This window comes from Equus quagga, chromosome 12 (assembly GCF_021613505.1).
Source record: "Equus quagga isolate Etosha38 chromosome 12, UCLA_HA_Equagga_1.0, whole genome shotgun sequence".
NCBI classification, from domain to species: Eukaryota; Metazoa; Chordata; class Mammalia; order Perissodactyla; family Equidae; genus Equus; species Equus quagga.
In genome coordinates, this window is record NC_060278.1 from 87453445 (window position 1) to 87465988 (window position 12544).

Below are 12544 nucleotides of genomic sequence, written 5' to 3' on the forward strand. Positions count from 1 at the left end.
GGAAAAACGTGGTAATTTCTTATAAAACTAAACACACACCTACCCCATGACCCAGCAATTCCACTACTAGATATTCGTCCAAGTGAAACAAAATGAATATGTCTGTACAAAGACCTTTACAAGAATGTTCATAGCAGCTTTATTCACAATCCCCCAAAACTGGAAACAGTCCAGGTATCCATCAATAGACGAAGGATAATCAAACTGTGGTACATCCATCCAACAGAACCTACTCGGCAACGCAGAGAAATGGTCTACTGATAGCTGCCACAACACGGATGAACCTCAAAAACTGTGTTGAGGGAAAGAAGCCAGATGCAAAAGAATACGTACTGTATGATCCCATTTATAGGAAGTTCTGGACCAGGTCAGACTAATCTATGGTGACACACACAGAATCGTGGCTAACTCTGGAGGTGGGATGGAGATGCACTGGGAAGGGGCAGGAGGGAACTTTCAAAAGAGCTGAGAGTTATGTTCTGTATCTTGATAGGGGTTTAGGTTACACAGGTGTGTGTACTTATTGAAACTTATCAACTGCATACTTAAAATCTGTTTCATTATAGGTAACTTTTATCCCCTGAAAGACAAACAAACGAAAACAAATATTGATATAAATATTGTCAAGGGTTTAGGGATAAAGTGAACTTATGTCTGCAACTTACTAGGTTTCCCCCATTTTATTGATAGAATTGACATATAACATTATGTTAGCTTCAGGTGTACAACATAATGTTTCAATATTTGTACATATTGCAAAATGATCACAACACGTCTAGTTAACATCCATGACCATACATAGTTACAAATTTTTTTTTCTTGTTATGAGAACTTTTACAATCTACTCTTAGCAACTTTCAAATGTACACTATGGCATTATTAACCATAGTCACCATACTGCACATTATATCCCCATGACTTATTTTATAACTGGAAATTTGGCGTCCTTCATTTGGTCCACACACTACCCCCCAGCTCTGGCAACCACCAATCTGTTCTCTGTATCTATGAGCTCAGTTTTGGGGGTTTTTTTAGATCCCATATGTAAATGGTCCATGGAGATCATGTTCCATCACTGTTGTTTCAAATGGCAAGATTTCTTTCTTTTTTATGAACAAAGAATATTCATTCATGGAATAATATTCCATTGTTGATATATATATATATAACACTTTCTTTATCTACTCATCTATCAACAGACACTTAGGTTGTTTCCATATCTTGGCTATTGTAAATAATGCTGCAATGAGCATGAGGGTGCATATATTTTTTTGAATTAGTGTTTTTATTTTCTTCAGATATATACCCAGAAGTGGAACTGCTGGATCATATGTTGGTTCTATTTTTAATTTTTTGAGGAACTCCATACTATTTTCCATAGTGGCTGCATCAATTTACCTTCCCACCAACAGTGCACAAGGGTTTCCTTTTTCCACATCCTTGCCAACACTTTTTATTTCTTGTCTTTTCAACAAGAGCCATTCTAACAGGTGTGAGGTGATATTTCATTGTAGTTTTGATTTGCATTTCCCTGATGATTAGTGATGTTGAGCACCTTTTCATATACCTGTTGGCCATCTGTATGTTGTCTTTGGAAAAATGTCTATTTAGATCCTCTGCCCATTTTTTAATGAGATTGTTTAGTTTTTTGCTATTGAGTTGTATGGGCTCTTTATATATTTTGGAAATTAACCCCTTATCGGATATATGATTTGCAAATATTTTCTCCCATTCAGTAGGTTGCCTTTTCATTTTGTTAATGGTTTCCTTTGCTGTGCAGAAGCTTTTTAGTTTGATGTAGTCCCACTTGTGTATTTTTGCTTTCATTGCCTTTGCTTTTGGTGTCAAATCCAAAAAATCATTGCCAAGACCGACTTCAATGTTTAAGGAGTTTCATGGTTTCAGGACTTATGTTCAAATCTTTCATCTATTTTGAGTTGATTTCTGTGTATGGTGTAATATAGTGGTCCGGTTTTATTCTTTTGCATGTGGCTGTCAGTTTTCCAAACACATTTACTGAAGAGATTCCTATCCCCATTATGTCTTCTTGGCTCCTTTGTTGTAAATTAGTTGACCATATACGTGTGGGTTTATTTCTGGGCTCTCTGTTCTGTTCCATTGATCTATGTGTCTGTTTATATGCCAATACCATACTGTTTTGATTACTATAGCTTTGTAACATAGTTTGAAATCAGGAAGTGTGATGACTCCAGCTTTGTTCTCCTTTCTCAAGATTGATTTGGATATTCACAGTCTTTTGTGGTTTCATACAAATTTTAGGATTGTTTGTTCTATTCTGTGAAAAATGCCATGGGAATTTTAACAAATTTCATTGAATCTGTAGATTGCTTTGGGTGGTATGGGCATTTTAACAATATTAATTCTTCCGATCCCTGAGCACAGAATAGCTTTCCATTTATTTGTGTCTTCTTCCATTTCTTTCATCAGTGTCTTATAGTTTTCAGTGTACAAGTCTTTCACCTCCTTTGTTAAATTTATTCATAAGTATTTTATTCTTATTGATGCAATTTTAAATGGAATTGTTTTCTTAATTTCTCTTTCTGATAGTTATTATTGTTTAGAAATGCAACAGACTTTTGTATGTTGGCTTTGTATCCTGCAACTTTACTGAATTAGTTCTAAATTTTTTGGTGTAAGTCTTCAGGATTTTCTAAATATAATATCATGTCATCTGCAAATAGTGACAGTTTCACTTCTTCCTTTCCAATTTGAATACCTTTTATTTCTTTCTCTTGTCTAATTGCTCTGGCTAGGACTGCCTATACTATGTTGAATAAAAGTGGCAAGAGTGGGCATCCTTGTCTTGTTCCTGATCTTAGAGGAAAAGCTTTCAGCTTTTCACCCTTGAGTATGATGCTAGCTGTGGGCTTGTCATATATGGCCTTTGTTATGTTGAGGTACGTTCCCTCTATACCCACTTTGTTGAGAGTTTTATCATAAATGGATGTTGGATTGCAACTTAGTCTGAAAAGCATCAAAAAGATAAAAATGATGGCTAGACAGATGGACAGATAGTGATCAAGCAAATGGAACAAGTGTTAAGTGTAGAATATAAACTGGTGGGTATATGGGTGGTCATTTCAAGCTTTCTGTATGCTTGAAAGTTTTCATAATAAAATGCTTAGAAAAATTATATAGCATATTAGAAGGTAATAACCGGTCTGGCAAAACATTAAGCAAGGCGTTGGGAGAGAGGATAGGGTGACTAGGGAGGGGGCTGCAATATTAAATAAGACCATACGGATGGCCTCCCTAAGGAGAACTTGGAAATGAGAGTGTGAGCCACGTAGAGATCTTGAGGAAGAATGTTCCAGACAAAGGAAACGGTAAGTACAGAAAGGCCCTGGGGCACAAGCATGTCTGGGATTCCCAGAATAGCAAGGAGACCAGTGTAGCTGAAGCTTAGGGGGCGAGGGTGAGTATAGATGAGGCCAGGGGAGCAGCTGGGAGCCAGACAGCCCAGGCCTCATGGGCCGCTGTTCAGTCTTTAACTTCTGCTTTGAATGAGTGGGGCGCAAGAATAGCATGACCCAACTCCTGTGTGCACAGGATCGCGCGTCAGTTTAGTAGATCGAACTGAAGCAGGCAAGGCCAAAGCAAGATGATAGCAGTAGTCCAGCAAGAGATGGTGGTGGCTCTGGCCTGAGGGGCAGGGGTGGAAGTGGTAAGAAGTGGTCAGATTCTAGAGATATTTTGAATGTGGAACCAATAGGATTTGGTCATGGATTGGATGCGGGGGGTTGGGGGGGGGGGAAGAAAGGAGTCAAAGATGATGGATGGGGACAGGGAAGATTACAATTGGAGTACATTTTAGGGGAAGATCATGGGTTCATTTTAGGCAGGTCAAGTTTGAGATGTCTGCTGGACTTGAAGTTGAGACATGGAGTAGGCCAGGCCTTTGGATTGACGGGGGAGAGGAGGAAGTAATGAGGAGATAAACCAGAGGACTAGCCCTGCTGACTGGTCAGGTAAAAGAAAGAGTGAGCACAGACTTTGGGATTGGGGGATGGGCCCCTCCCCCACTATAACCTCAGCACAGGGCTTAGTCTGACAAAAGAGAGGTGTAACCATTTCCCCAAGGCCAGGGCTGACCTGGTTCTTACAGCTGTTCTTAAAGGTTCTGATCACACTCAACCTCATGCCACTTTGTGAGATTTGTCCCTTTTGACACACACACAGCTCTAGATCAAGAGTCAGCAAACTAAGGCCCTCAGGCCAAATCTGTCTGTTTTGGCAAATAAAGTTTTACTAAGACTCAGCCATGTCCACTAGGGTTGTCTAAGGCTGCTTCCACCTAAGACAGAACTGAGTAATTGCCAGAGACCACATGGCCTGCAAAGTAGAAAACATTTACTATCTGGCCTTTTAAAGGGAAAGCTTGCCGACCCCTTCTCTCCCTCCTTCACTAGAACAGGTGCTGTTCTGTTATAGGAATACACAAAATATTTAATAAGACATTTAGGTGGGTCCCAATTTTTGGCTATTTTGAAAAGGCTCCAATAAACATATTTAACGGTGTTTCCTTGGGCTCATGTGCACACCCGCAAGTGAAATTCCTGGTTTGTAGGACATGGGCATCTTCAGTTTGGAGAGATTTTCCAAAATTGCTCTCCATTGTGGCTGAAATGATTTACACTCCCATTTGCACTATAAAGAGTTCCCCTTTTCCCATATTCCTCTAAAACTTGGTATCATGTACTATCAGACTATTAGTTAGCAATCTTTTATTGTTTGCAGATTTCTTTGGGTTTTCTGGCTGTGAAGGATAGTTTTGCTCCTTTCTTTTCCTTGTCTTGGTGCTCTGGCTGGAACCTCCAAACACTATTTCATTTTGTTTGATTACAAAATTCAAAATTTTGTTCCTGGCTTTAAAGGGAATCATGCTTAACATTTTACCCTATATTATATAAGTATGGTGTTTAACCATTAAGTATAATGTTTCCTGCGGGTTTGGGTTTTTTTATTTCGGGAGAACTCACCTAGAAAATCATCTGGCCTATTTGGTTTTTTGAGGTACATGGCTATTCAGTTTGTCTATTTTTTTTCAAATTAGTCTTGGCAAGTTGTCTTTTTCTAGAAAATTGTCCATTTCATCTAAGTTTTAAATTCAGTGGCATAAAGTTTATAATCTTATTTTTGTCATTTCTACATCTGTAATTATGTCTCTTTTGTACACTAACGTTTATTTTATTGGTCTTTTCAAAGATCCAACTTTGTTTTATGGTCCATACTAGTGTTTTTTTCTGTCATCAATATCTACTCTTCATTATTCTCTTCCTTCCGCTTTCTTTGGGTTTACACTGTTATTTTAAAAATTCTTTTGACATTCAAATTTTCCATGTTTCTTCTTACTTAACTAAAAAGGCTGTAAATCTTTTTTTTTTTAAGATTTTATTTTTCCTTTTTCTCCCCAAAGCCCTCTGGTACATAGTTGCATATATTTTTAGTTGTGGGTCCTTCTAGTTGCGGCATGTGGGGTGCAGCCTCAGCATGGCTGGATGAGCGGTGCCATGTCCACGCCCAGGATCCGAACTGGTAAAACCCTGGGCCACTGAAGCGGAACACGTGAACTTAACCACTCGGCCACGGGACCAGCCCCAAGGCTATAAATCTTCTAAATGCTGCTTTAGTTGCCCCCCTCCCTGAGTTTTTATGTGTATTCTCATTTTCAGTTTGATCTAAATAGTCTTCATTTCCATATGATTTCATCTTTGAGTAAAATGTTTTTTACAAGTATGTTTAAATGTTCAAACATTTGGAGTTTACTTGGCTCTTGTCTGTGGTCAGAGAATATGGTCTGGATGAAATTGACTATTTGACATCTGTTGAGATTTGACTTGGGGTCTAGAAGGTCATTTTGTAAATGTTTCTTGTGTACCTGAAAGTAATGTTATTAGGTTCAGGGTTCTATCAGGGTCCATTGATCAGGATTATTAACAGGATTAAAATCATCTATATCCTTTTTTGGGGGTGTTTGGTCTATAAGGTACTGAAAGAGGTCTTAAATCTCCCACTATGATGAAATATTTAGGCATCTCTCCTTGTACCCTTGTCACTTCTGCTTTATACATTTTCAGCCTTTTTTTTTTTTTTAGCCTCTAATATAGAAGTTATAGCTTCCTTTACCCCTAATAGTGTCTTCTGCCTTAAAGCCTATTTTGTCTGATTTTGCTATAGATATATCTTTTGGTTAGTTTTTCCCTAGTATATCTTTTTCTTTCTTATTACTTTTGGTGCCCTTTGGTTTTAAAATGCCCTCTTGTAAACAGCATAGAGGTGCATTTAATTTTTCTTGGCCAATCTGATCATTTGTTTTAATAGGTGAACGTAAAACCTCTGGTTTTGTACCATTTATCTACTTCTTACTTTGCTTCCTTTTTCTCCTTTCCTGCCTTCTATTCTAATATCCTTTACTAACCTTTTCTCTTTCTTGCACTGGCAGTTATACTTTCTATTTCTAATCTTTTAATGATCCCTCTTAAGTCTTTGAAATACATACTTGACTTTACAAAGGCCAACAATTATCAATATCTTTATCCTCCCCTCAAGTAAACCAAGCTGCTTAGAACACTGGAACTGACTCCCCTCTCCAGTCTTACTGTTACTGTCTTCCAGGGTCCTGGTTTTGGACTCCACAAATCATCACTCTTCACGTTCCAATGAAGTGCCTGTTTAGATCTCCTTTTGCGTTTATCAGTTTAGTTGCTCACCATTTTTCCATCTAATTTCTTCTTTTTGGAGTTCTGTAACTTTACTACAAAGTGCCTAGATACCGATTTTATTTTTATTTATCCTGCTCTGGATTTTATGAGAATCCTCGTCTTTAATCAATTTAGAAGCTCCTCAGGAACTGCCTCTCCCACAGTCTCTTCTCTCCTTCTGGAACTCTGATTGGCCCTGTGAGTTCTTTTCACTTTACCATTCCTGTCACTCCCTCTTTTATATGTTTCACCACCTTGTCACTCTGGTTAATTGCTTCTAATCTATCCTCCAGCTCAGTGATTTTCTCTTCTGCTGGGTCTAATCTGCTTTCTTGCCTTATCCTTTGAGACTTTAATTTCAATAGCTCTATTTTTCAATTCTAGAAATTCCCTTCTAAAACCTGTGTTCCTTTTTAGTGCCTTGCTCTTTCACGTTTTAATCCCCGCTACCCTACCTTCTTCCGTCTCTAACATAAGCTCCACGAAGGCGAGGAGGACTTTTGGTTCACTTCTGTCATCCCCAGTGCCTCCTACCGTCCCTGGAACAGACTCAGAGCGCGCGCTGTCAGATGAATTTAGTGACAGCGGGAACAGAAGGATGCTGAGCCGCAAGCTGGGTGGACTCTCCCCACCGCTGGAGCTGGGAGCCCGCTCCCCCAACGGCTCGCCGGCTTTCCAGCCTCCGCTCAGTCCCGGCCTGGGTAGAAGGGACGCGCAGGCCATGACGTCAAGGGACTGTGACGCCTGCAAGCCCCCGCCCCTCCGCGGCGCGGGGTCGGGAATCCAGGCTCTGCGCCGTGACATCACGGTCCGGGCGGGCGGGTTTTGCGTCGGCCCAATAGGAGCGGCGCGCCGGCCTCCCCTTTAAGGAATGTTGTGACCTGACGTCACCCGGGCTAGTTACCTCCCCGAGCCGCCGCCGCCGCCGGGCTCAGCGCGAGCCCAGAGCCCTTGAGTGCGAGGCGCGGAGCCCCCGGAGCCCCCGAACCGCAGCCACATCCCCGAGCCGCGCGCCCCGGAGCCCCGGCCTGCGCGCCCCGCCGGGCCGGCGCGATGCCCTCCGACCGGCCTTTCAAGCAACGGCGGAGCTTCGGTGAGGCCCGGAGGGCGATGTGCGAGCGCGGGGTGGGGGCGCTAGGGTGGTGGGGGAGGGCGACCGACCCGACTGCTGTAGGTGACGTCAGCCCCATGACGTCAGGCTCCGGCCGCCCCCTGGGCTGGGAGGCAGGGTCAGGCCTGTGCCCAGGCCTCCGCCTCCCAACCTGGTTCTGTGCCGGGGCTGGGGGGCCGACTGCCCGGGGGGCGGGGGCTGTGGGGAGGCGGGGCGGGGCCTCACCGCACGACCGCTGTCCGCAGCCGACCGCTGTAAGGAGGTGCAGCAGATCCGCGACCAGCACCCCAGCAAGATCCCGGTGAGTCCCACCGCCCCCTCCCATCCCTGCTCAGCCCCAGGCCCCGCGCCCCACCTCAGGCTGACGCGTCCCGCCCCACCCTGCTCCCAGGTGATCATCGAGCGCTACAAGGGTGAGAAACAGCTGCCCGTCCTGGACAAGACCAAGTTCCTGGTCCCGGACCATGTCAACATGAGCGAGTTGGTCAAGATCATCCGGTGCGCGGGCAGCAGCTGTCAGAGGGGAACTTGGGTCCTGCTGGGGTCGGGCAGGGGGCTGGGTCCTTCTGAGAAGGTTGGGAAAGGTCAAGGTCAGGGCTGGGGTCAGCGTCAGGTAAGAGCCTCTAGAAGGGGCTGGGATGGCGAGGGGGGTCAGGGCTACACCGGCCTAGCAGCCAGGCCGCTCACAGTCGGCATGCCCTCCTGCCCACCTCAGGCGTCGCCTGCAGCTGAACCCCACGCAGGCCTTCTTCCTGCTGGTGAACCAGCACAGCATGGTGAGCGTGTCCACACCCATCGCCGACATCTATGAGCAGGAGAAGGATGATGACGGCTTCCTCTACATGGTCTACGCCTCCCAGGAAACCTTCGGCTTCTGAGCTCGCAGTAGGGGGGGTTGGCCTGGGAGTGGGGGGCCCTGTCAGGCTCTGCCCAGGTAGCACCTGGCTCCTGAAGCGAGCTGCCTCTGCCCCTGCTGGGCTGGGCAGGGATGCGCCTCCTAGCCAGGGGCACCAACCATGCCTACTCTGCCCCTGGGTGGATCCTGGGCTAGTCATGTTAGGATTGCTCCTCTGGGTGCTGGCTGGGATGGGGGAGGGTGGGGAGTAACCCCCAGCACCCCTGCTGTGTGGTTTGTCTTTTTTTTAGGCCCCTGCCTGTCTGCCCATCTGTCCCTCCCCAACCTGAGGCACTACCCCCTGCCTGGACCCGCCCACCCCTGAAGGACTGGCCCCTGGCTCACCCGTCTTGACATGGTGTATGGATCTGTGGTCATTGTCCCTCTGCAGAATAAAGATTGCTCAGGCCTGCCTGGCCCTTTGCCTCTGGTTGCGTGGGGACTGGGGAGGGCTGCTGATGGGGCTGTCCCACACCATTCTTAGCTCGCCAGTACACAGACTTGAGTTTTGTGGACTCAGGGCTCCTTCTGGAAACTGACACCAGTGTGTGGTGTACCACAGCCATATTAGGGGCCAAGTCCACCCTTCCAGAGTACAGTGTGGTCCCAGAGTAGACTTCTTCATAACAAAAAACATTTATTAAGTAGCCACAAGCTAACAAACCCTGCTCACCTGCTTCTTCCCCTTTCCTGCCTGGGAGGGGGCTCCTTGGTGTGCAGAGTCACAAAGAGGGGGTCCAAGTGGAAGTGCTCCTGGCTACTCCCCACAGGCCTTGATGCCAGCCTTGGCTCCCCTCTGGTGCCGGAGATTCGTGACCCTGGACTTGAAGAAGCTCATCTGCCCGAGGACTCGCCTGATGGCAGCTCTGGCTGGAGGGCTTGGCCCAGCTTCGGGCCTTTCACCCCCTGAAGTCTGTGCAGCCCCAGCCAGGCCTACTTGAGCACAAGCATGGCCTCCGTGCCGTCCTTGGCTGTCAAGTAGAGACCATGTGTGAGGTAGTACTCCCGCCGCAGGAAGGCGTAGAAGTAATCGGAGATGAGCAGGATCTGGGCAGAGAGAGAGGGTATGAGAAGCTTTGAGGTACCTCTGCCTAAACCCTGGGTCCCTGAGGGGCAAGGCAGGTGTTGGGGAGAGCCTGCCCAGGGACCCGCACCTCAGAGCCACACTTGACTCTGCAAGGACTCACTAGCACTTGTACTGCCCTCCCTCCCCTACCATGGTCTACACCTCCATCCCAAGTCTTGCCCTCTGAACTCCAAACTGGTGCCCCTCCACCCCAACCAGGCCCCTTGTCAAACCTGCTTCTCCCACTGGAAACCTATGCCCCATTTTCTGTCCAGGTGTTCAGGCCACAGAATCAACTGACACTTCTTCCATACACAAAGCCACCACGTCCTGTCAGTTCTACCTCCTAAACTCTCAACTCCACTCATTTCTATCCATCCCCACAGCTACCACCATGGACAAAGCTATTGTCATCTGAACAACAGCAGTCTCTTCTCTGGGCTCCCTGCTCTTACCCCCCACCCCAGTGTTTTCCCTAGCAGCCGGAGAGCTTTTCAAACAAATCTGGTCCTGTTACTTCCCTGTTTAAAGTCCTCTAAAGGCTTCCTACGGCTCTTAGGGTGAAGATCCCTCCCTGAGACTCCCAGGCCTTGCACCTGGTCCCTGCCCATGGACGTGCACCACCCTCTCCCCTACTCCACCTCACTGGGCTCTAGCCACACTGGCCTTTTCCCTCCCGCTGCAGGATCTTTGCTGTTTCCTCTGCCTGGGATAGTCTCTCCCCTTTCATTTAGTCAACACTTGCTTGCCATTCAGGTCTCAGAAAGGATCATTTCCTGAGAGAAGCCCTCTCTTACCCCTCAGATTGGGTCTTGGCCCCATTAACCTCTATTTGGTAGCACAAACTCATCCAAATTGCAGTTTTACATTCATCTGTGTGACTGCCTGATGACTGTGGCTTCTCCCCTGGACTGGACAGGATCCCTGAGTGGTTCTGCCACCATGGTATCTATGCCCAGCTCAGTCTGTTTTTCCCATCTGGGCCACAGAATCCAAAGGACCCTAGCAGCCCAGCCCACCTTCCCTCTCACTGAGTTCCAGAGGGCAGCAGGGATTTGCCAAGGTCCCCCACATGATGGACCTGCAGTCTTACACTCCCATTCATCCCAAGCTCCCAAGACCTCCATCCAGTGCCTGGAGCAGGAAGGGTATGGCCCAGCCCCACTGAAGAATGAGGAGAGAGGGGCTCACCACTGCAGACACCACCAGCTCTCAGGCACTTAAAGGCCTCTCCGACTGTCATCACCAACACCTCTAGGCACAGATGGGGAGACAGAAGCCCAGAGCAGGGGGAGCACCTGGCTAGGGTCTTGGAGCAGACCAGAGGTTGAGCTGAGCCTGGGATCTCGACTCCCAGAACCCTGTCCTGGGCAGTCTCTCTCACACAGTCTTCCCTCTTTCAGAGGGAAGCCCCTAGCTGGTTTCAGGCTGGCTGAGACAACCTCTTCTGACCCTGAGGTTTTCCATTTGGGCTGGGAAGGAGAGCACAGAGTGGCCTGGAGGAGGAGCTCAGGACCAACACCAGTGATGGCCCCTTGACAAGGACACCACAAGAGTCCATCTGGAAGGCTTGATGATCCCCATCTTACAGATGAGGAAATTGAGGTTCAGGGAGTTCAGCACGTGGACTAAGGCTATATTGGGAGAACTGGACTAGTGGCCATGACCTTGCAAGGCCATGCACAGGGGGCCCAGTCTGCCAAAGGGCACAGAACTCGGCCACTGACAGTATCAGTAGAGCAGACAGAGCCCAGGGAGCCCCTGAGGCATTGCCCCACAGCTGCCCGTGGGAGGTGGCTATCACAGCAAAGCCTGCAGCCCCTTTCTCACCCACACCAAAGATGCCCAGTCTGGGGAGTGGGAGCCTGGAGCCATGGCTGAGCGGGTGGGGGCTCATCTCCGAGCCCGGTCAGATGAGGGGCAGGTGCAAAGTCACAATTCACAACAAAATAAAATGAGCCAACTCCCATGTAACACACAATCAGCTGGACAAGTAGTAGAAAGTCAAAATACTAGGTATTAGGTTGAACCATATGAAATTGCCATTTTTATAGATCAAAAATGGTTGAGTATTGACAATTTCATATGGTTCAATCTAATATAAAATGGAAAAAAATACAAATAGTAGATTAGGCATGTTATTTAGAAGTACTAGAACAACAACTCTAAGACTTTAGGGAGATATTCTTTTTCTTTATAAGCCTTAACTGTAAATTATGTACATGTATTACATTGATTAAAAAATCCAATTAAAAACACCAGCCAATAAATGATTGAATAAATAAATGGGGGAGAATTTCTTTTGGAATCCTTACAGAAGAATTCCAAATAATATCTGTAGATAATCCCCTCCAGGAGGTGGAGCTTAATTCTTGCCTGCTCCCTACCTCCCGCCCACCCTGGGCTCGACTTACGGGACTCACCTCCAAAGAACCAAGCAGAGAAAGAGGAAATCACAGCTCGACACGGGAGAAGCCCGGCAACACTCTCTTAACCAGAGGATGAAGGGGAACATTAGCATGAACTCATGTGGCTAACTAGCATGTACTTCCTGAGCGTTCCAAAAACCCAAAACCCGGTCTCATGATGAGAAAAACATTAGACAAACCCAAAATAGGGACACTCTACAGGACACCTGGACAGGGCTCCTCCAGACTCTCCAGGCCATGAGACATTAGAAAGACTGAGAAAGCAAGCAGAGGACACAGGGGAGACATGACAACTAAATGGAATGTGGTGCCCTGGACTGG

The 12544-nt window shown here is 46.6% G+C and overlaps 2 protein-coding genes across 3 annotated transcripts in view; one reads left to right on the forward strand and one right to left on the reverse strand.

The window, feature by feature from the left end:
* The first annotated feature begins 7596 nt into the window (after window positions 1-7596).
* MAP1LC3A (microtubule associated protein 1 light chain 3 alpha) lies at window positions 7597-9145 on the forward strand. 2 transcript variants are annotated; one of them, XM_046680085.1, is made up of 5 exons: window positions 7599-7815; window positions 8079-8134; window positions 8225-8331; window positions 8549-8718; window positions 8980-9145. In XM_046680085.1, the coding sequence occupies exons 1-4, from the start codon at window positions 7776-7778 to the stop codon at window positions 8709-8711; spliced, it is 366 nt and encodes a 121-aa protein (XP_046536041.1). In that variant the 5' UTR covers window positions 7599-7775; the 3' UTR covers window positions 8712-8718; window positions 8980-9145. The 2 variants fall into 2 exon arrangements, with proteins under 2 accessions (XP_046536040.1, XP_046536041.1); XM_046680084.1 differs by having other exon boundaries at window positions 7597-7815; window positions 8549-9145.
* A 200-nt stretch (window positions 9146-9345) lies between these two features.
* The window catches only part of PIGU (phosphatidylinositol glycan anchor biosynthesis class U), an 89255-nt gene continuing 86056 nt past the window's right edge, over window positions 9346-12544 (reverse strand). Inside the window, exon 12 of the mRNA XM_046679681.1 lies at window positions 9346-9775. Within this exon, the coding sequence (XP_046535637.1) occupies window positions 9662-9775 (114 nt within the window). The 3' untranslated portion in view covers window positions 9346-9661. The remainder of the gene's footprint in view (window positions 9776-12544) is intronic.